The following is a 24,514-nucleotide window of genomic DNA, read 5'->3' as shown; positions in this document are numbered from 1 at the left end:
AAGACGTCCGGGCTGAGGGGTCGGTGAGGGGCCGGGTTTCCTACCGGCATGAAATGAGTCTTCATGAACAGGCCTTCCGATGGCAGGTGAGGAGGGAGCTTCGCTCTGTTTCTGACCCCGGGAGTGGGTGTTGGGACGGTGTGGAGGGAGATCCACTGTGTGTCTGACCTCGGGTGTGTGTTATGGGACGGTGCGTAGGGAGATTCACTCTGTGTCTGAACCCGGGAGTGTCTGATGGGACGGTGTGGAGGGAGATTCACTCTGGGTCTGACCCCGGGTGTGTGTGATGGGACGGTGTGGAGGGAGGTTCACTCTGTGTCTGAACCCGGGAGTGTGTGATGGGACGGTGTGGAGGGAGATTCACTCTGTGTCTGACCCCGGGAGTGTGTGATGGGACAGTGTGGAGGGAGATTCACTCTGGGTCTGACCCCGGGTGTGTGTGATGGGACGGTGTGGAGGGAGATTCACTCTTTGCCTGACGCCGGTTTTCCACCCCCCTTCACTCTCGTACTCGGGACCTCAGTGGATACGTCGATTTTAACAGCGGGGCATAGGCGGGGGTTAATTAGCCAGGAATGGGCTTTGGTGGAGATGAGATCCTGGGCTCCTAGACTAGGCTTGTCCGACCTCACTCAGCCTGGAGCTGAGACGCTACTGTGTCAGTGTGAGGAGCTCCGACCCACTGTTACAGTGCACAGGGTGCGGGGGGCAGCAGAAACCTCAAATAAAACTCGAGTTCGACACAAGACAGGAAGATACAGTGGTTTATTGATTTTGTATGGGAAATATCAATGAAACAATGTGTGAGCTGCTAACGTGCGGGAATAAATAATCTGCTCACAGTCACACACAATTAACTGACTGGCGACAACAACTGACCGGTTGAATAACCAGTCCCGTCTCTCACCGTCACTCTGCAGCGGGGAAGCGATGATTATAAAACCACACTTCAGGGCCGTGTCCGTGATCGCTGCAGATCCAAGGTCACTGCCGAGGGATTTGTCCATTTATCATCATTATATCGGCCAGGCTGCCGAATGCACCGTCCTCAGAAAAGGGATCATCCCCTCCACCCCGGGACACCGGTGTCCCAGACCGAGCCTCGGCCCCCGGGCTCTTCTTGTCCGGGTAATTTCCCGGGGTGTCACGTGGGAGTCTCGAACTCGCACTTCCGGCGGAATCTGCCCCGACGGACAGCAGGCGGAAATACGTCATTGCGGGACCGCTCCGAGCGACGCACTCAGCGCGGGGCCAGAGCCGGTTCCGTTAAAACCGTTGGAAATTAGCCCCGGCGCTCGGCCGTTAAAGGTAAGGGCAGGAGTTAAAGGGGAGGGCGGAGAGTCGGCCAAATGTCCCTATGCCGCGGGCGGGGATGTTCACACATTCAGATGTTCACTCTCAGTCCGGGTCTGGGTTCCTGCAGAGATCTCAGTTCCTTCTCCCCCGTCTCACTGAACTGATTCCCCCGCAGCCTGAAACAGATGGGAGAATAAAGATGAAATAAACAGATCACACAACAGTGTCAGTAACAGGGGACCGGGGTTAATGTTTTAACAACACTCACAGACAAATATCATCAGAAAACCCGCGGATCCGCTAATATTTTATCACATTGAACGTTAACACAAACACTCACTCGATCCGCTCCAGACTCGGGAGGGTCAGTATGAGGCGGCGGAGAGCGGGGACAGATAGGTCTGTCAGAGAGTTTAATCCCAGGTTCAGCCTCGTCAGTGATGGTTTTGTACTGAGAGTGGAGACGAGATGCTCGGCACCAGAATATGTGAGACCGACATTGTTCAACCTGGAGATGAGAGAGAGTGAGGGTGAAGGACACAGAGAGACAGGAGACGGTACAAATCCCCAGTGATTATCAGTAACACAATTACTGATCAGATTAATGTTCAGTGTCGGACACACAGTGACTGTAAACACAATCTCCCACAGTCTGGTACTTACCACAGTTTCTGTATTTTACACTCCGCGTTCCTCAGAGCCGCAGACACCAGTTTCACTCCTGAATCTCCCAGTTTATTATCACTCAGGTCCAGCTCCGTCAGTGATGGTTTTGTACTGAGAGCGGAGACGAGATCCTCGGCACCAGAATATGTGAGACCGACATTGTCCAGCCTGGAGATGAGAGAGAGTGAGGGTGAAGGACACAGAGAGACAGGAGACGGTACAAATCCCCAGTGTTTATCAGTAACACAATTACTGATCACATTAATGTCAGTGTCAGACACCCAGTGACTGTAAACACAATCTCCCACAGTCTGGTACTTACTCCAGTTTCTGTATTTTACACTCCGGGTTCCTCAGAGCCGCAGACACCAGTTTCACTGCTGAATCCCCCAGTTTATTATTGTTCAGTCTAAACACAAACAGTTAGATTTATGAACAAAGTGATTCAAACCGTGGGTCTGAGGGAATTTCTCTCACTCGGATGTTCCAGGAAACATTAAACCCTTCAGTAAATCACTGATCGGAGTTCCCATAACTGTCAATGTCCCTCACTGACCAGCTCCACGGTATTCACCGGATGTCAGTAATTTAGTCTGTCGGTGTGACCCTGTAAACTCCACATATTCTATCTCATTCCCTGATGGTTAGAAAACTGTTCCTGACGTGAGACAGTCGGAAAGGGCAGGGGTGAAGGGGAGAAAGTCAAGCAGTGAGGAAGATTTGAGAATCGGGAAATGTCGATGGGAGATGGAGGAAGAGACCACCTAAGGTAAAGGATGGAAAGACACAGAAGGAAGCGGATGTGGAAGAGAGATCCCACAAGAGGAAGGGGGATGGGGAAGAGGGATCCCACAGGAGGAAGGGGGATTGGGAAGAGGATCCCACAGGAGGAAGAGGGATGCTGAGGAGAGATCCAACAGCAGGAAGGGGGAGTGGGGGCATAGAGCCCAGAGGATGAATGAGGGATGGGAAATCCCACAGGAGGATTTCTACCCATGCCACGTGCTAGTGAGGCTAGAAATAATGCAGCTAAATACGTGGATGAAGGGATGGTGCATGAGGGAGGGGTTAATCTTTCTGGACAATTGGGTTTTCTTCCAGGGAAGGTGGGACCCTTTCGAATTGGGCAGTTTGCACCTGAACTGGAGGGGGATTAACATCCTTGCCGGTAGGTTAGCAAGTTCGGCTCCGGGGGTTTTAAACAAGGTTGCAGGAGGAGGGGGCAGAGTTTTAGAGCAGATAGTGATGTGGAGGAGGATAATGGTCATGCGAGGACTGCATGTATAGACAAATATCAATGGTTTGTACATGATAGAAATGTTCTCAGGTGCATCTACTTCAATGCAAGGAGTATTGTGTGTAAGGCAGATGAGTTTAGGGCGTGGAGTGGCACATGATGTTTTCGACATTATTGCTATTAGTAAGACTTGGTTTGCAGGAGGGGCAGGACTGGCAGCTTAATGTTCCGAGGTTACGTTGTTTCAGACGTGATAGAGGGGGAGGGATGAAAGGGGGAGGAGTGGCATTACTAGTCAGGGGAATCTCACAGCTGTGCGTAGCTGGGACTGCCCGGAGGGCTCGTCTACAGAGGCCGTATGGGTGGAGCTGAGGAACGGGAAAGGAGTGACCACACTAACAGGCCCAATAGTCAGAGACAATCGGAGGAGCAAATCTGTAGAGAGTTAGCACACCAATGTAAGAAACAGAAAGTTGTAATCGTAGGGGATTTTAATTTCCCGCATATTGACCTGGACTCCCACTCTGCGAAAGGGTTAGATGGCGTGGAGTTTGTCAAATGTTTTCAGGAAAGTATTCTAAGTCAATATATTGAGGTACCAATGAGAGAGGGTGCAGTACCTGATCTCCAATTAGGGAACCAGACAGGTCAGGTGACAGAAGTATGTGTAGGCGAACATTTTGGGTCCAGTGACCATAATGTCATTAGTTTCAAGATAATTATGGATAAGGATAGGACTGGTCCAACAGTTAAGTTTCTGAATTGGAGAAGGGCCAGTTTTGTGGAAATGAGAGAGGACCTGGGAAGAGTGGATTGGGATAAGTTGTTTACTGGCAATGATGTATTCAGTAAGTGGAGTTACTGAACTGCGCTTACATCCGGAGTTTGCATATTCCTGTCAGGATTAAAGGCAAAGTTAACAGGGATAGGGAACCTGGTTGTTCAAGAGATATTGGCGATCTGGTTAAGCAGCTGCTTAGCAAGTGCAGGCAACAAGGAACAAATGAGATACTTGAAGAGTACAGAGAATGTAAGGGAATACTAAAGAAGGAAATCAGGAAGGCAAAAAGGAGACATGAGGTTGCTTTGGCAGATAATGTGAAGGTAAACCCGAAGGGTTTCTACAAGTATATTAAAAGTAAAAGGATAGTAAAGGACAAAATTGGTCCCCTAGAAGATCAGAGTGGTTGTCTATGTGTAGAGCATCACTGGATGGGGAAGATCTTAAACAGTTTTTTTTTTGCGTCAGTGTCCACTCAGGAAACTGGCATAGCGGATATGGAATTAAAGGAAACAAACAGTAGTGTCATGGAATGCGGCCTGTGAGTGAGTGGGCCAGTGATGGGGTGGAAATTTGAGGCTTTGACTCGACAAATTCTGGCAGGTTTGGCATTTGGACAGTGCAGATCAAGGCAACCAAAATTAGAATAGCTCTGACTCAGCAGAAAGCAGCTGATTGACCAAGCAGTTTGAAAAGCTCAAGCAAATAAATAGAGGGGTAGCTGAAGCTGTGCGGCGTGTGGAAAGCGGCCAGTGAGTGAGTGGAGATTTGAGGCTTTGACAGTTCTTTACAATGCCTCCTGAGACGGTGATGTGCCTTTCCTGAGAGATGTGGCACTTTTGGGGGAACTCCCCTCTCCCGCAGAGTCACATCTGCCAAGTGCTTGCGGCTGAGGGATCTGGCAGACCGTGTGAGGAATCTGGAGAAGCAGCTGGATGACTCATAAGGGAAAATGAGGCAGTCATAGATGAGAGCTACAGGGATGTAGTCACACCTAGGCTGCCGGAAGCAGGTCGTAGGGTGACAGCCAGAGGGGGGAAAGCGAAGGAGAGTAGACAGGAGGTGCAGAGCATCCCGTAGCCATTCCCCTGAATAATAAATTTACCCTCCTGGATACTGTTGGTGAGGACAACCGACCCCGTGTGCGCCACGGTGGCAGGGCATTAGGCACTGAATCTGACTCTGTGACGCAGAAGGATGGGACGGAGAGGAGGAGAGCTGTCGTCATTGGAGACCCCATAGTCACGGGAGCAGACAGGAGATTTAGTGGACGTGAGAAGGAAACCCGCATGGTTTGTTGCCTCGCGGGTACACTGGTCCGGGATGCGTCTGACCGGGTGCATGACCTCCTGGTAGGAGAGGGAAAACAACCAGAAGTCGTGATAAATATCGGTACCAATGACATAGGCAGGAAGAGGGATGAGGTCCTGGTTTGAGTTTTGGGAACTAGGCAGAAGGCTGAAGAACATGACATCAAAGGTGGCGTTCTCAGGATTACTGCCAGTGCTACCTGATAGTGATGGTAAGAAACGGAAGAGATGGCAGTTGAATGCGAGGCTAAGGAGTTGCCGCAGGGGGCAGGGTTTTAGATTTTTGGACCGTTGGGATCTCTTCTGGGGAAGGTGGGACCTGTACAGATTGGATGGGTTGCACCTGAACTCAAGGGGGAGCTGGTGGGTTTGCTAGCATGGTTCGGTAGGGTTTAAGCTAATTTGCAAGGGGAATGGGACCCAGAGCGATAGAGCAATGGCAGAAGTGCATGGAGTAAAGCCAGATCTGACACATAGAGAGGCTTTGAGGAAAGAGCAGCATAATAAAGCGTGTAAAGGTAGAAAGGCTAAAGTGTGTGTACTTCAATGCAAGAAACATCAGGAACAAAGGTGATGAACTGAGAGCTTGGATGCATACATGGAATTATGATGTAATGGCCATTACAGAGACTTGTCTGGAACCAGGGCAGGAATGGATTCTCAATATTCCTGGATTTCAATGCTTTCAAAGGGATAGAGAGGGGGGAAATGGGGAGGTCGGGTGACATTACTGGTCAGGGATACTATTACAGCTGCAGAAAGGGTGGGTAATGTAGCAGGATCCTCTTTTGAGTCTGTATGGGTGGAAGGCAGGAACAGGAAGGGAGCAGTTACTCTACCGGGAGTATTCTAGAGGCCCACTGGTTGCAGCAGAGATACCGAGGAGCAGATTGGGAGGCAGATTTTGGAAAGGTGCAAAAATAACAGGGTTGTTATCATGGGTGACTTTAACTTCCCTAATATTGATTGACACTTGAGTAGTTCCAAGGGTGTAGATGGGGCAGAGTTTGTTAAGTGTGTCCAGGATGGATTCCTGTCTCGGTATGTTGACAGGGCGACTAGGGGGAATGCCATACTAGATCAGGTATTAGGTAACGAACCGGGTCAGGTCACAGACCTGTCCGTGGGTGAGCATCCAGGACAGTGATCACCGCTCTCTGGCATTATCATGGAAAAGGATAGAATCAGAGAGGACAGGAACATTTTTATTTGGGGAAGGGCAAATTATAAGGCTATAAGACTTGAAATTGCTGGTGTGAATTCGAATGATGTTTTTGCAGGGACATCTACTATGGACATGTGGTCGATGTTTAAGGATTTCTTGTAGGATGTTAAGGATTAATTTGTTCCGCTGAGGAAGATAAAGAATGGTAGGGTGAAGGAACCATGGGTGACGTGAAGTGGAAAATCTAGTCAGGTGGAAGAAGGCAGCATACATGAGGTTTGGGAAGCAAGGATCAGATGGGTCTATTGAGGAATATAGGAGAGCAAGAAAGGAGCTTAAGAAGGGGCTGATAAGAGCAAGAAGGGGGCATGAGAAGGCCTTAGCGAGTAGTGTAAAGGAAAATCCCAAGGGATTCTTCAATTATGTGAGGAACAATTGGATGACGGGAATGATGGTGGGACAGATTAGAGATAAAAGTGGGAAGATGTGACTCAAGGCTGTGGAAGTGAGCAAGGTCGTCAATGAATACTTCTTTTCGGTATTCACCAATGAGAGGGAACTTGATGACGGTGAGGACAATATGAGTGAACGTAATGTTCTGGAGCATGTTGATATTAAGGGAGAGGAGGTGTTGTTGTTAAAATACATTAGGACGGATAAGACCCCGGGGCCTGCCAGAATATTCCCCAGGCTGCTCCACGAGGCAAGGGAAGAGATTGCTGAACTCTTGCTAGGATCCTTATGATCTCGTTGTCCACGGGAATTGTACGGGAGGATTGGAGGGAGGCGAATGCTGTCCCCTTTTTCAAAAAAGGTAGTAGGGATATTCCAGGTATTTATAGATCAGTGAGCCTTTCATCTGTGGTGGGAAAGCCCTTGGAAAAGATTCTTAGAGATAGGATCTATGGGCATTTAGAGAATCATGGTCTGATCCGTCAGCATGGCTTTATGGAGGGCAGATCGTGCCTAACAAGCCTGATAGAGTTCTTTGAGGAGCTGACCAGGTCTATAGATGTGGGTAGTGCAGTGGATGTGATCTACCTGGATTTGAGTAAGGCATTTGACAAGGTTCCGCACGCTAGGCTTATTTAAAACTCAGAAGACATTGGATCCAGAGAAGTTTGGACAGTTGGATTAAGAATTGGCTTGTCTGCAGAAGGCAGATGGTCATGGTGGAGGTAGAACAATCAGATTAGAGGGTTGTGACTAGTGGTGTCCAGCAAGGATCAGTTCTGGGACCTCTACTTTTTGTGATTTTTATTAACGACCTGGGTGTAGAAGGGTGGGTTGGCACGTTTGCAGACGACACAAAGGTTGGTGGTGTTGTAAATAGTGTAGAGGATTGTCGACGATTGCAGAGAGACATTGATAGGATGCAGTAGTTGGCTGAGAAGTGGCAGATGGAGTTCAACCCGGAGAAGTGTGAGGTGGTACACTTTGGAAGGGCAAACTCCAAAGCAAAGTACAAAGTAAATGGCAGGATAGTTGGTAGTGTGGAGGAGCTGAGAGATCAGGGGATACATGTCCACAGATCCCTGAAAGTTGCCTCACAGGTAGATAGGGTAGTAAAGAAATCTTATGGGGTGTTAGCTTTCATAAGTCGAGGGATAGAGTTTAAGAGACGCGATGTAACGATGCAGCTCTATAAAACTCTGGTTCGGCCACACGTGGAGTACTGTGTCCAGTTCTGGTCACATAGGAAGGATGTGGAAGGATTGGAAAGGGTACAGAGGAGATTTACCAGGGTTCTGCCTGGTTTAGAGAGTATGGATCATGATCAGAGATTAAGGGAGCTAGGGCTTTACTCTCCGGAGAGAAGGAGGGTGAGAGGAGACATGATAGAGGTGTACACGATATTAACAGGAATAGATGGAGTGGACAGCCAGGGCCTTTTCCCCAGGGCACCACTGCTCAATACAAGAGGACGTGGCTTTAGGGTAAGGGGAGGGAAGTTCAAGGGGGTTAGTAGAGGAAGGTTTTTCACTCAGAGAGTGGTTGGTGCGTGGAATGCACTGCCTGAGTCAGTGGTGGAGGCAGATACACTATTGAAGTTTAAGAGACTACTAGGCAGACATATGGAGGAATTAAAGTTTAGGGGATATATGGCAGGCAGGGTTCGAGGGTCGGCACAACATTGTGGGCCGAAGGGCCTGTAATGTGCTGTACTATTCTATGTTTTATGGAACATATAGAGATCAAAGAGGAGGAGGTGCTTACTGCCTTACAGCAAATAAAGGTAGATAAATCCCCCAGGCCTGACATGATATTTTCTCGGACCTTGAGAGAGACTAGTGTAGAAATTGCAGGGGTCCTGGCAGAAATATTTAAAATGTCCTTCGCCACAGGTTCTGTGCCGAAGGATTGGAGGGTAGCTCATGTTGTTCCGTTGTTTGAAAAAGGCTCCAAAAGCACACAAGGTAATTACAGCCCAGTGAGCCTGACATCGTCATTAGGTAAATTATTGGAAGGTGTTCTGAGAGATCCGATATACAAGGATTTGGACAACCAACGGCTGTTTAAGGATAGTCAGCATGGCTTTGTTCATGGCGGATCGTGTTTAATGAATCCCGTAGTGTTTTTCGAGGAGATTACCAAGAATGCACATGAAGGAAAGGCTGTGGATGTTGTCTACATGAACTTTAGTAAGGCTTTTGACAAGGTCCCGCATGGGAGGTTAGTTCAGAAGGTTCAGACAGTAGGTATCCATGGAGAGTTTGTAGATTGGATTCGAAATTGGCTGTGTGTGAGAAGACAGAGACTGGTAGTGAATCATTGTTTCTCAGACTGGAGGCCAGTGACTAGTGGTGTGTCTCAGGGATCTGTGCTGGGACCATTGATGTTTCTTGTCTATATCAATGATCTAGATGATAATGTGATAAATTGGATCAGCAAGTTTGCTGATGACACTAAGATTGGAGGCGTTGTGGACAGCGAGGAAGGCTTTCAAAGCTTGCACAGGGAGCTGGACCAACTGGCAAAAAGGGCCAGAAAATGGCAGATGGAATTTAATGCGGACAAGTGTGAGCTGTTCCATATTGTAAGGACAAATCAAGGTAGGGCTTACACAGTAAATGGTAGGGCACTGAGGACTGGGTAGGAAGAAAGGGATCTGGGAGTTCAGATACATAATTCTTTGAAAGTGGCGTCACGGGGTGACAGGGTTGCAAAGAAGGCTTTTGGCATCTTGGCATTCATAAATAAAAGTTGAGTATAGGAGTTGGAATGTTATGGTGAGGTTGTATAAGACATTGGTGAGGCCAAATTTGGAGTATTGTGTGCAGTTCTGATCACTGAACTATAGCACGGACATCAGTAAGACTGAAAGTTTGCGGAAAAGATCTGCGAGGATGTTGCCGGCTCTTCAGGAGTTGATTTGCAAGGAAAGATTGAACAGGTTAGGGCTTTATTCCTCTGAGCGCAGAAGCATGAGGGGAGATTTGATAGAAGTTTACAGAATTACGAGGGTAGATGCGAATGGGCTCTTTCCACACAGATTAGGAGAGATAAATTACAAAAGGACTTTGCTTCAGGGTGAACGTCAAAAGGTTTAGGGGGAACGTCCTCCCTCAGAGAGTGTGGAACGAGCTGCCATCTGATGTGGAAAATGCGAACACACTCTTAAGTTTTAACAATAAATCTGATCGATGCATGAATGGGAGAGGTCTAGAGGGTTATGGACTAGGTGCAGTTCAATGGGACTAGCGGAATAAAGTTTTGGCACAGAGCAGAAGGGCCGAATGGCTTGTTTTCTATGCTGTAGAGTTATGATTTTACGATTCTATGAAGGAATGTGGGAAGGTCAGTTCCCACAGGAAGAAGGGGGATGGGGAAGTGAGACCCCACAGGAGGAAGGGGGATGGGGTAGAGAGATCCCACAAGAGGAAGGGGGATGGGGGAGAGAGATCCCACAAGAGGAAGGGGGATGGGGGAGAGAGATCCCACAAGAGGAAGGGGGATGGGGAAGAGAGATCCCACAGGAGGAAGGGGGATGAGGAAGATAGATCCCACAGGATGACAGTGGAATTTGAAAGGATACCACTGGAGGGAAGGGAATGGGGTAGAGAGAACCTACAGGAGGAAGGGGAATCGGGAAGTGAGATCCCACGGGAGGAAGGGGGATGGGGAAGAGAGATCCCACAGGATCAAGAGGGCTTGCGATCCCATAGGAGGATGGGGGATGGGGAAAAGAGATCTGACAGGAGGGAGGGGGATGGGGAAATGAGATCCCACAGGATCAAGGGGGTTTGAGAAGAGAGATCACATAGGCGGATGGGGAATCGGGAAAATGGATCTGACAGGAAGAAAGTGGGATGGGAAGGGATACCACTGGAGGGAAGGGAATGGGGAAGAGAGATCCCGCAGGAAGGGGGGTGGGGAAAAGACATCCCACAGGAGGATGAGTAAAGAGTAATAGAGAGCCGACAGGAGGAATGGGGATGGGAACGAGATCCCTAAGAATCGAAGGGGGATTGGGATAAAATGTCGCAGAGGAGGATTCCAAGGGTAAACGATAATCCTACAAGACGAGAGGATGCAGAAAATTTTTGTACGTGTGTTTTGGGTCTGAACAGAGGCCCAGAGGAGATGCGGCCTCGCTCTCTGTGTATCTGGTAGTGAGCCAAGTCACACACTATCAAGGGCAGGGGATGGCAATCTCACAATGGTATTCCGTTCCTTCTCACTGGGACAGTCTGCTGACCATCTCTTGTCCCTCACCGGGAAGTGGGTGTGAATCTCTGACCCACCTGCTGCAGTCAGTGTCGGTCTGGGTATCAGTAACAGTGAGAAGGAACATTGTCAATGGACGTGTGACAGGCAGTAGGAAACACGGCCATTCCTGTGATTTACTACCAGTAAACCAATAGCCGTTGTTCACTGATCTGATGAAGTTTCCAACGTCCCTTCACAGCGGACCACAGGTCCCTCCCGTCCTTGGGGAATTACTGACCGACCCCCTGGGCATTAGTCACAGTTCATCACAATCTGATTTATCACAGTTTAACCCAAATCCCTTTACATTGAAATGACACAATAGAACAGTTTCACAGTTCCAAGTGAGAGATAAATCAAGTTACCTCAACTCCTGGCACTTGTGCAGCCCGGGTCCCAGTCGCTGGATTCCTTCACACTCAATGTGGCAGTCCTCCAGGTCGAGGTGTTTTATTGTATCACAGAGTCCGATGACATGAGACAGGACAGCGCAGTCAATCGGGTTCAATGTCAGTCCACGGAATGAAAGTCTGTTCACCGATCCCAGTGCGGCCTGAGCCAGTCCACGATTCTGAGATTCAAACAGGTAGTGTAATGTGTTCAGGAGGCTCCTTTTACCAGCTTTACTCTCTGTGTTTCCACTCTGACGTTTAACCTCCTCCTTCACCCAGTCAATCACCCGGCAGGTTGTTTCATGAGGAAATGGACCCAGAAACTCCATCAGGGCCCGAGCTGTCATTGGGGAGGTGAGACCAGTAACAAAACGGAGAAATACCTCAAATCGCCCATCTGTCGTGTTGTGGACATCAGTGAGGAATTTAAGGATATCCCCGGGATGTGGATTCAGGAATTGTGCGACTGCAGCTACAAACTCTTGGATGGTGAGGTGTGGGAATGTGTACACCACGCTCTGGGCAGAATCCTCTCTCTCCAAAAGCTCCATCAGGAACCCGGACAGGAACTGGGAAGGCTGCAGATTGTACTTGATCAAATCTCCATCTGTAAACACAATCTTCCTCTCGGACACTCCTCTGAAGGCCATCTGACCAACCCTGAGTAACACATCACGGGGTCTCTCAATCTCACGGCCGTGGTTTTTCAGGATGTTGTAAATATAGTCGGAGTACAGTTGGGTGATGGTCTTGGGAACTCGCTGTGGGTCCCTGACTCTTTGTGTGAAGAAGGGGCCCAGTGCCAGAGCGAGGATCCAGCAGTAGGAAGGGTTGTAGCTCATGGTGTACAGGATCTCGTTCTCCGTCACATAATTGAAAACAGCCTCGGCCACCATCTGGTCTTCAAAAAGTCTAATGAAGTATTCCTTCCGTTCCTCAACAACAAATCCTAGGATTTCAGCCCAGACACTGATATCCGCCTTTTTCAATAAATGTAATGCAATGGGGCGGGTGGTCACCAGCACTGAACACCCAGGGAGCAGCTTGCCCTGGATTAAACTGTACACAATGTCCGACACCTGACATCTCCACTCGGGATCTGGGCACTGGTGCTTGGGATCTGTATCTCTCCGACTGTCCGCAAAATCGATTTTGTGTTTGAATTCATCTAAACCATCGAATATAAACAGTAATCCCTCTGGGTTCTTCCAGACTTCTCTCAGGATATTCCCAAAGTAAGGATACTGGTCCAGAGTCAGTTCCTTCAGGTTTATTCGACAGTTAATGCTGTTTAAATTTCGGAATTTGAAACTGAAGACAAACTGGAATTGCTGGTATATTTTCCCCATGGCCCAGTCATAAACAATCTTTTGTACCATCGTTGTTTTCCCGATCCCCGGGACTCCGGAGACTGCCGCTGAACTCCCAGATTTGGATTTACTCCGGGAAAAGCTGCTCTGGAATAACTGATCAGTACGGATTTTTTCCAGTTGTCTGCGGAGTTGTTTCACTCGATAATCCTCATGGTCTCTGCCTCTTGCCAGCAGCTCATGTTCCACCAGCGTCCGATCTCGAACTGTAGAAATGACCGTGAGCTCAGCGTATCGATCAGCCAGCTGGAAAACCTTCACCTTCTCCGTCATCAGGATCGTGTTCACTCTCAGTGTTTCAGTTTGTGCCCGCAGCGTCTCTTTGTGTTTCTGTTGGACATCTTCCAAGGGAAAAAAGAACATATTCAAAACGTTAAATGGCTCATCTGACAAAGAACTTTATAACGGTAATTCAGCATTCAGTGTTTGAGATTGCATGAATAAATTCAATGCTTCCATGAATATTAGGGCAGAAAGTAAAATTCTGTTCGCAGACACGGAATTGACAGAAATGGATGTCCCTGAAAATGTCCAATCCTCATTTTCTGGTTCTAGTTATTTGTGAATGTGAACATTCCCCTGATTGCACTTTCTGAGGAAGCTTAAACTAGCATCACTCCCCATTATCATCTTAACTACATTCTACAGAGGCGTGGTTGAGAGTGTGCTGTCATTTTGCATCACAACCAGGGACTCCAGCTGCAGTGCTGCCGACAGAAAAGCCTTGCAGGGGTGGTTAGGGGAGCAGAGAAGGTTATTGGGGTCTCCCTATCTTCTTCCAAGACCTCTTTCAACGTCGATGCCTCCAGAAGACACGGTACATTATTAACAACCCCTCACACCCTCTCCATGAACTGATTGTTCTTCTGCCATCAGGTAAACTTTACAGGAGCATCAAAACTAAAACCACAAGGCTACAAACAGCTTCCTCGCACAGGCAGTCAGACTGCTAAATAGCTGCTCTACCTGACTCTGCTTTGGACACTTTTAATTGCACCGGCCACTTACAACTTCATTTAAAGCGATATGTGGCTGTTGTGTTTTATTATTTATTGTTGTGTTTATTATTTAGTGTTGCGTTTGTTATGTTATGATTGCACTGTTCCTGGGAAACGCTGGCTTATTCTACCCTGCAGAGCTGATGTGCGGTTGGAATGCAATCAAGTTTTTGAATCATGAATATCCTATTGCAGTCCTGACTGCACTCATGTTACAACAACATTTCACTATATTTAAAGCAGTGTTTGCCTCATTAACAAAGGATGTTAATGTTGATCTGGTGTGGAACTATGGAGAGCAGGACACGGTGCATTTTGGCCAACCTGCACACTGGGGAGTCACAGGTGTCCATTGCTCTTGCATCAAAACAGGAGCAGAATACGCGGGAAATACTCCAAGTCGGGCAGCGTCTGGGGGAGAATCACAGTGAAGTTGCGGATCGATAACCCATCGGAATGACAGGAATGAAAATGGGTAGTTTTCAACCACAGAGATGGAGGATTGGTGGTAAGATGGAATCTCTGTTAATGGAAGAAGCCACAAGGGACTGTCTGACATCGTGTCTGTGGGACAGGGCGGTGAAGTCTTGGCAACTGCTACTCATCAGTCTTGCTGTGGGGGTATGGGGCTCTGTCTAATGAGGCCTCCGTCTATCAGAGTCGACCATGGATGTCCTGCCCCTGCAAGCCGGGACACTACAATATGGAGAGGAAGCTTCTGCTGATGTAGCAAGCTCCCTCTCTCCATGCATCTGATGTACACAAAGGAAAGACATGAACTGACACAGCTTGGCAGCAGAGGTGTCGTAGAAGATGCCAGTCTGCGTTGAACACCATTCAACACTGACTCAGGCACTCCAGCTCCAGGCTTTTCCCACTGGGTTTACTCCCAACCTCCTCCCCATGACGGGTGACAGTTACAAGGCAGAGGAGTTTTGAGATCAGAGTTTTCTTCTTCCTGGGTGAGCTGCCAATCACAACCAACAAGCCCCATCTGCCCAAAGCGACTGGTTGTAAGGCACCAGTAACCCACCTCTGCCCCTTCTCCTGTCAGAAGAAACGCTTACACCGGGATTAGTGGCACAACTGCATGTGAAGGCCAGGAGCTGGAAAAGGCTACTCGCCACTGGGCAGCTCATCCGCACTGTCAACTCCCCTACCCCCGGTTATAACAATATTAAGCAACCAAGGGGCGCTGTATTATTGCAATGAATCAGTAAATTGCTTTATTATTTTGACATGCACCATTGTAAATTTGAAAAATTTTCTGCATGCGATCTGAATAGATCATTACCTCACATCGGTGCAATGAGGTTTTACAAGGAAAAATGGAACAGAATGGTTCAGGGAAACAGTGTTTCTGTTGCCGAGAAAATACAGTGCAGGCAGACGATAAGCTAGAAGGCCAAAGGATCATTTGGAGGTCAGCATTGAGTTTTTTTGCGACTATGTTCCTAAACTGTAGAAATCAACACCTTAAACTACAGTACTGGGCGGAAGTCTGAGGTGTATATTAGGACTGACATACTTTGTCTTTTATTTCCTAGTTTGCACTTTATCCCGTTGTGATGCGGTTTGTATGTCATGATCGGAATGGAAGGTGCTTTATAAATAAGTCATTATTATTATTATTATTATTATTATTATTATTATTATTATTATTATTATTATTATTATTAATATTATTATTATTATTATTATTATTATTATCGTCATCATCATCATCATCATCATCATCCTCATCATCATCATCATCATCCTCATCATCATCATCATCATCATCATCATCATCATCTTAGCCTAAACTGGTAAAACGAGGTACAGGCATAGCCAAGTACACTCATGTCTCAATTGACAGGAGATTTCAGACTATTCTCGTGGTGTATAGTGTTATGGGTTTTCGAAGATTTACACAAGTATCGCCGTGTGGGCCTAATTTATTAACACTATTCTGTAAAGCCTTTAGGATGATACCAGTAATTGATATTACAATTGGGATAAATAATACCCTGTTTGTGTTCCATAGTCTTTCATTTTTCCCTTTCAATTCAACATATTTCTGGTATTGTTTTTTACTAATTCATTTCCGTAAGTTAGGTGAGTTTGGAATGGCTATATATTTTTAAAAAGTTGCTTTTGCTTGTTTATCCTGTAAAATTACATCCGAACTCAGATAATTTATTATCCTATCCGAAATAATGATCGGACGCAGTATGATATGAAGGACTCTAACTCTAAAAGTGGAAGAGGCTTGTACGTTTAGTAAATGATGGTGTTTTTCGTCAGTTGTTGTTTAAGCAATGTTTTTGTGAATGTTGTCCGCCATTTTATTGTGCTTGTGCAAGTATTGAGATTCAGTTGAACTACTGCAGGATCTTGTAAAGTCGGATTGTTTGTAGTTTCTCTTATAATTTTCAATATATATCGTCTTGGAACTATTAGTCGTTTATTCTGTATTATTGATAACTACATGTGTCAACAACCTTGTCCTGTATTGCTACAATGATCTCTTCTGTTTCTGGGAAGAACTCTCCAACTCTGAGCCAGGAACTCGACGCTTCCTTGTCGACATCTATGTCAATAGAGCTAATTGTGGATTTCAGAAAAGGCAAGATCAGGGAACACGACACAACAGTCCTCACAGAGGGATCTGATGTGGAAAGAGTGTGCAATTCCAAATTACTGGCTGTCAATATCTCCGAGTATCTGACCTGGACCTCATATATCGATGCAGCTACAGAGAAGGCACAACAGTGGCTATATTACATCAGGAGTTTCCAACGTCATTTGAATATTTCTAGAGATGTAACTTGCAGAGAATTGTATCTGGCTGCATCACGGTCTGGTTCACGAGGAACGGAGTAAGGCGCACACTCAACGATTCAGGAGCAACTTCTCCTCTACCATGTAGTTTCCGAATAGACATTGAACCCATCGATACTGCCTCACTAATCTCTTTTTAAATTTCTATTTCTGCACTACTTATTTAGTTCAATATTTCGTGTAATCACACAGACATGCACAGCTATATACGTTCAACTTGCAGGCCCTGAAGCCACTTCGCTGCTCAGCCAGATCCACCGTCTGACAGGACACATGTTTCGCATGGATAGCTCCAGGTTACCGGAAGCAGTACTCTACGGAGAACTCTCTCAGGGCAAGAGAGATCGTGGTGCCCCGCGCAGGAGGTACAAGGACCAAATTAAGCAGAGGCTCTCTCAGGTAAATATGGAGGTCAACGAGTGGCATCCGCTGATCCACGGAAAAGCCAGGAATTCTGAGGAACCCAGAAGAGCGACTGCTGAAAAGAAGAGGGGATGCAAGAATGATCCAACTACCCAAGTACCTGCCTCCCAGCTGTCCCTCTGTCCCAACTGTTCCTGAGTCCACAGATCCAGAATTGGCCACTACCGTCGCCAACAATCGTGTCGTTATCCAGTACTACCCTACTACCCGCCACCCTCACAGACACACAGACACAGACACAGACACACACACACACACACACACACACATACACACATACAGACACACACACACATACACACATACACACACAGACACACACACACACATACACACACACACACACACACACATACACACACACAGACACACACATACACACATACACACACAGACACACACACACACATACACACATACACACACAGACACACACACACACATACACACACACACATACACACACATACACACACACACACACACACACACAGACACACACACACACACACACACACACACACACACACACACACACACACACACACACACACACACACACACCTATTTGGGAAGAGAACAGTATTTAGGGTATGTTTCATGATCATTAATGCTTGGTGGAACCCCGGAATGTCCATGCCCTCAAACCCTTTTGTTCCCCAGATCTGGAGTACCTGGTGCTGCTGTGTAAACCTTTCCGGCTGCCAAGAGAGTTCCAGGCTGTTATTATCACAGCTCTGTAATTACAACATCCCCCAGTTGTGTGTTATTGTCACAGAGGGGAGCTGATTTCCTTCAGAAATCGGTCAGGACTTCCCAAACCACAAAATTTGTATCAACAGTGCTGTGTGAACAGCACTTGCCGTGAGACCGACTGCTTACATTGCCGGTGATCAGCAGGAGCTCAAGAAATTCAGCTCCGATCTGTGCAAAGTCATCCAGGCAGCGAAACGACAATACAGAGATCGTATTCAGGCACAGCTCTCCACCAACAACACACACAGCTTATGGCAAGCACTGCACACCAAAGCAGACTTCAGAGTTAAGTGCAGTGGTGCTGCCAACATCGCTGCCTGTCTCCCAGAGGATCTCAGCCTCTTTACGCTCGGTTCGATATCGCCAACACTGAGACCCCGAGGAGAGCCGACAAAGCGACCTGCACATTCGTCATCTCTGAGGCTGAGGTTCGCAGGTGTTTCCAACGAGCAGACAGTCGCAAGCCTGCGGGGCCGGACGGGGTCCCAGGGCGGGTTCTCAGGATGCGCGCGGCACAACTGGCAGGAGCATTTACGGATATTTTTAATCTCACCCTCTCCTAGTGTAGAGTTCCCTCCTGCTTCAAATCATCCACCATTGTTCCTGTACCTAAAACGACGAAGGCAACGTGTCTGAACGTCTGGCGTCCTGTCGCACTCACCGCAATAATAAGCAAATGCTTTGAGAGGCTGGTCAAGGACTGCATCTGCAGCTTGCTACCACCCACAATGGACCACTACAAATCAGCTACCGACACAACCGATCAACAGATGACACAACGGCCTCTGCTCTGCACACCTCCTAAAACATCTGGAGAAGAGGGATGCTTATGTGAGAATGATGTTATCAGACTACAGTTCAGCAATCAATACCGTAATTCCCTCCAGGCTTGACAAGAAGCTCCGAGACCTCAGCCTTCACCCTGCCTTGTGCAGCTGGGTCCTGGACTTCCTGTCAGATCGCCGGCAAGTGGTAAGAGTGTGCTCCCTCATCTCTACCCCTCTGACTCTCAACACGAGAGCCCCTCGGGGCTGTGCCCTAAGCACCCTCCTTTACTCTCTGTATGCGCATGGTTGTGTCGCCACCCATAGCTCCAATCTGCTAATTAAATTTGATGAGGATACTATATTTATTGGCCAAATCACAAATAATAACGAGGCAGCCTACACAGAAGAAGTCACCACCCCGACACAGTGGTGACAAGAAAACAACTTCTCCCTCAATGTCGCAAAAACAAAGGAGCTGGATTAATATCCTTCCTGTAATTAGGTGACCAAAACTGCATACAATACTCCAAATTCGGTCTCACCAATGTCTTATACAACCACACCATTACATTCCAACTCTTATACTCAGTACTTTGACTTATAAAGGCCAATGTACCAAAAGCTCTCTTTACGAACTATCTACTTGTGAAGACACTTTTAGTGAATTATGTATCTATACTCCCAGATCCCTCTGTTCTACGGCCCTCCTCAGTGTCCTACCATTTACCTTGTAGGTTCTAACTTGGTTTGACCTTCCGAAGTGCAATAGCTCACACTTGTCCGCATTAAACTCTATCTGCCATTTTTCAGTCCATTCCTTCAACTGGTCCAAATCCCTCTTCAAGCTTTGAAAGCCTTCCTCACTGTCCACTACACCTTCAATCTTTGTATCATCAGCAAATTTGCTGATCCAGGTTGCCACATTCTCATCCAGATCATTGAGATAGATGACAAATAACAATGGACCCAGTACTGATCCCCCTGGCCCATCACTAGTCACAGGCCTCAACTCAGAGTAGCAATCCTCCAAAACCACTCTCTGGCTTCCTCCATTGAGCCAATATCTAATCCAATTTACTACCCCTCCATGTACACCGAGCGACAGAATCTTCCTAACTAACCTCCCATGCGGGACCTTGTCAAAGGCCTTACTGAAGTCCATGTAGACAACATCCACTACCTTCCCTTCATCCACTTTCCTGGTAACTTCCTCGATAAACTCTAATAGATTGGTTAGACATGATCCACCACGCACAAAGACATACTGACGTTTTTTAATAAGTCCCTGTCTATCCAAATACCAGAGATCCTATCTCTTAGTATGCCTTCCAATAATTTACCTACTACCGATGTCAAACTTACCGGCCTATAATTTCACGGCTTACTTCTTGAGCCTTTTTTAAACAGCAGAAATACATGAGCTATCCTCCAATCCTGTGGCACCCGATCCATTGATATCGACATAATATTTATGCCAGTTCCTCTGCAATTTCAACATTAGTCTCCTTCAAGATCCGAGGGAATACCCTGTCAGGTCCCCGGGATTTATTTACACTGATTTGCCTCAAGACAGCAAGCACCTCCTCCTCTTTAATCGGTATAAATTCCATGATCTCCCGACTTGTTTGCCTTGTTTCTATAGACTCCTTTCTAGCTTCCTTAGTAAATACAGATGCAAAATACCCATTTATTATCTCTCACATTTCTTTTGGTTCCATACATAGCCGACCACTCTGATCTTCAAGAGGATCAATTTTATCCCTTATTGTCCTTTTACTCTTAACATACCTGTAGAAGTTCTTAAAATTGTCGTTCACCCTGACTGCCAAATCAACCTCATGTCCTCTTTTAGCCCTCCTGATTTATTTCTTAAGTATTTTCTTACTCTTTTATACTCCTCAAGCATCTTATTACCTCCCTGTTGCCTATACATGTTATACATCTCTCTTCTTCTTTATTACAATTACAATATCCCTCGATAGCCAAGGCTCTTTATTCTTATTCATTTTGCCTTTAACCCTGACAGGAACATACAAACTCTGCACTCTCAAAATTTCTCCTTTGAAGGTCTCCCACTTACCAATCACATCCTTGCCAGAGAAAAAAACCTGTCCCAATCTACGATTTTCAGACCCTTCTCATTTCTTCAAATTTGGCCCTTTTCAGGTTTAGAACGTCAACCCGATGACCTGATCTATCCTTATCCATGATCAAGTTGAAACTAGTGACTTTATGATCACTGGAACGAAAGTGTTCCCCCTCCCACATTTCTGTCACCTGCCCTAACTCATTTCCTAATAGGAGATCTAATATTGCATCCTCCCTAGTTGGTGCATCTATACATTGATTTAGAAAACTTTCCTGAATTCATTTTACAAACTCCAACCCATCCAGACGTTTAACAGTACGGGAGTCCAAAATAAAGTGTGGAAAAGTAAAATCCTGTACAATCAAAAGTTTCTGTCTCCTGCAGTTGTCTGTTATCTCTTTGCAGATTTGCTCCTCCAATTCTTCTTGACTATTGGGTAGTCCATAATACAACCCTATCAATGTGGTCATACCTTGCTGTTTCTCAGCTCCGCCCGTATGGCCTCAGGAGACAAGTCATCTAATCTGTCCTGCCGAAGCACTTGTGTAATATTTTCTCTGACTAGCAAAGCCACCACCCACCCTTAATCCCTATGCCTCTATCACGTCTGAAACATCGGAACCCTGGAACACTGAGCTGCCAGTCCTGCCCCTCCTGTAGCCAAGTTTCAGTGATGGTTATGATGTCATAATTCCACGTGTCAATCCAGGCCCTCAGCTCGTTTGCCTTTCCCCCAGTCCTCCACGCTTTGACATATACACACCTCAGAAGGTTATTACAACCACACACAACCTTGTTATTTGTGACTTTGCATGAACTACCAACATCATTTAGTTTCACCCCAGTTCCACTATCTACTCTGGCACTCTGGTTCCCATCTAGTTTAAACCCTCCCCAATAAAACTAGCAAACCTCCCTGTAAGTATATTGGTGCCCTTGTAGTTCTGGTGTAACCCATCTCTCTTGTACAGGTCCCACCTGCCCCTGAAGAGGTTCCGATTATCTAGAAATCCGAAACCCTGCCCCCTACACCAGTTTCTCTGCCACGTGTACATCTGCCAGAGCATCGCACTCTTACCCTCACTGGCACGAGGCACAGGCAGCAATCCGGAGATTACTACCCTCTATGTTCTGTTTGACGTGTACAAGTTTGAGAAATAAGAGTTTGGGTCGACGCCTGTATTTTGTTTGCTTTTTGTTTTACATATGACTGGTGTCTAATATCAGAGGGCATTTGGTTAAGGTGAGATGGGGTAAATTTACAGCAATTGTGGGTAGTTTTTCAACAGAGTTCTGGGTGCCTGGAATTTACTGTCTGAGTCAACATGGCTTTGTGAAGGGAAGATCGTGCCTCCAGAGGCTAATTTAGTTTTTTGAAGAGGTAACAAAAAACAATTGATGAAGGTACCGTAGTAGATATGGTCTACATGGATTTTAGCAAGACATTTGACAAGGTCCCTCACGAGAGATTCATCCGGAAAATCATGAGGTACGGAATAAGTGGAACCTTGGCTGTTTGAATAAATAATTGGCTTTCAGGAAGAAAGCAGAGGGTAGTAGTGGAAGGAAAGCATTCTGCCTGGAGGTCGGTGACTAGTGGAGTGCCGCAGGGATCTGTCCTGGGACTCCTGCTATTTGTGATTTTTATAAATGACCTGGATGTAGAAGTGGAAGAATGGGTGAGTAAATTTGTGGATGACTTGAAGATTGGTGGAGTTGTGGATGGAGCTGTACGTTGTCGAAGGTTACAAGAGGATATAGACAGCGTGCAAATTTGGGCAGAAAAGTGACCGATAGGGTTCAATCCGGATAAGTGTGAGGTGATGCATTTTGGAAGGACAAACCAGAATGCTGAGTAGAAGTTTAATCGTTGGTTTCTTAAGAGTGTGGATGAACAGAGTGACCTTTGGGTTCAAATCAAAGCATCACTTAACGTCGCTGCACGTGTTGATAGGATAGTGTAAGAAGGGCTATGGGATGCAAGGCTTCATTAATAGGGGCATTGAGTTCAAGTGTAGAGAGGCCAAGTTGCAAATCTACAAATCTCTGGTGAGACCGCTCTTAGAGTATTGTGTTCAATTCCGGTCACCTCATAATAGGAAGGATGTGGAAGCTATGGAGAAGGAGCAGAGGACATTTACCGGAATGTTGCCCGGTTTGGAGAACAAGTAACGTGAAGCAAGGTTAGCAGAGCTGGGACTTTTCTCTTTAGAGTGTAGAAGGATGAGAGGGCAATTGATAGAGGTCTAAAAAATTATGAGAGGCATAGATAGGGTGGACTGCTAGTACCTGTTTCCCAGAACACCAATAGCAAACACTAGAGGGCATATGTACAAAGTTAAGGGAGGGAAGTTTAGGGGAGACATCAGGGGTAAGTTTTTTTACAAAGGGTTCTGTGTGCCTGGACCAACTTGCCAGGGATGGTGGTGGAGGCTAAAACATTAAGAACCTCTTGGACAGACGCATGGATGAAAGAAAAATAGAGGGTCATGTGGTACTGTGGGTTTAGTACTCTTTTTAAAGGAATACATGGGTCGGCACAACATCCAGGGCGGAAGAGCCTGTTCTGTGCTGTAGTATTCCAGTGTCCAGAGTCTAGTCACTAGGGTCATGTCGGAGGCAACTATGTTATAGATGCTCCCAGTTATAATGAATGTGCAGGAAATGCAAGGAAATGGTCAATAATTTAAGAAAGGATACCAAAGTTTTTGTTTTTCTTTCCCAGATATATAAAGAGTGAAATAAAGGGAGAGGGACGTTATCGGACCACTAGAAACTGCTGTTGTAGTTGCAGTAACGGGTGAAAAGGAAATGCCAGACAAACTCTGTGCAAGTCACTAGCAGAATTCCAAAAGGTAAAGAACATCAGCGAACAGAATTTCGTGTAGTGCTGTTACAAAGGGAAAGGGGCTTGGAAGATGAAAGTTCTGAAGATAGAAAATTCACCTTGACTGGGTCATACAGTGTATCAGGAGCCTACCTAGGGTATGTTGGGATTCCCATAGCGTTAGGACCTGGAGTGAAGGCGTCATCAGAACCAAGAGCTGGATTAATAGAAAAATATATTGTAGAATATTCAGGTTGCAAAGAGAGATTCGTTGAATTGTTACTTGAATCCAGAGATCAGCGAATGATTAAAGGCGAATTTTGATTCCCAGGTTTTGCCAAGTCTCAGACGAACACTTGAGATTTGGTTTGAACTGTCCATTTGATCACTCACCGATCAGCTGAGTGGGTAATTCCGATAAACCTTGGCCGATGTTCATGTATTTCTGTGGATCAGGACCTGTTTAAATATCAAAAAAAAATCCATGGAAACAGAGCTAAAATAATTAAAATAACTAAAATGTTTATCTCAATGTGCCTTTGTGTTGAGAGCGTGGTTTTAACATACCGAGTTCCTGTATTTCCCTTAGTATTGTGTCCAACTTCGGTAACTCAGTCCTCCATGTCACAAAGGATTCCCACATCGCCCCCCGGGCCCGGGAGCCTTTGCCATTCACCAAACTGAGGAAGAGTCTGGAACTCTCAGCCCGGTTTCCCTTCTCTGTCAGCTCGGTGACTTTCTACAAAAGGAAACAATGAATTTATTGTGGAGAAGACAGACAGACGTGGAGAACGTACAGGAAAGAATCTGTTCATGGCCCCCGTAGCTTCAAAACAGATGCAGTCACTGGGCTGCTGCCTCATCCTCCCTGGGTTCAGTCATTAACAGAGAAACAGTAACTGAA

General features: G+C 46.5%; 1 protein-coding gene across 1 annotated transcript in view; it reads right to left on the bottom strand.

The window, feature by feature from the left end:
• Positions 1-1,384: 1,384 nt before the first annotated feature.
• LOC132388835 (NACHT, LRR and PYD domains-containing protein 3-like) overlaps positions 1,385-24,514 on the bottom strand; it is a 42,272-nt gene continuing 19,142 nt past the window's right edge. Inside the window, exons 6-11 of the mRNA XM_059961260.1 lie at positions 24,178-24,349; positions 24,004-24,069; positions 11,531-13,268; positions 2,285-2,371; positions 1,637-1,804; positions 1,385-1,472 (exon numbers count right to left, since the gene is read on the bottom strand). Of these exons, the coding sequence (XP_059817243.1) occupies positions 1,385-1,472; positions 1,637-1,804; positions 2,285-2,371; positions 11,531-13,268; positions 24,004-24,069; positions 24,178-24,349 (2,319 nt within the window). The remainder of the gene's footprint in view (positions 1,473-1,636; positions 1,805-2,284; positions 2,372-11,530; positions 13,269-24,003; positions 24,070-24,177; positions 24,350-24,514) is intronic.

Source organism: Hypanus sabinus, unplaced genomic scaffold (genome assembly GCF_030144855.1).
Source record: "Hypanus sabinus isolate sHypSab1 unplaced genomic scaffold, sHypSab1.hap1 scaffold_422, whole genome shotgun sequence".
Taxonomy (NCBI): domain Eukaryota; kingdom Metazoa; phylum Chordata; class Chondrichthyes; order Myliobatiformes; family Dasyatidae; genus Hypanus; species Hypanus sabinus.
Note: the sequence above shows the minus strand (reverse complement) of the source record. Positions and strands in the feature narration are given on the sequence as shown.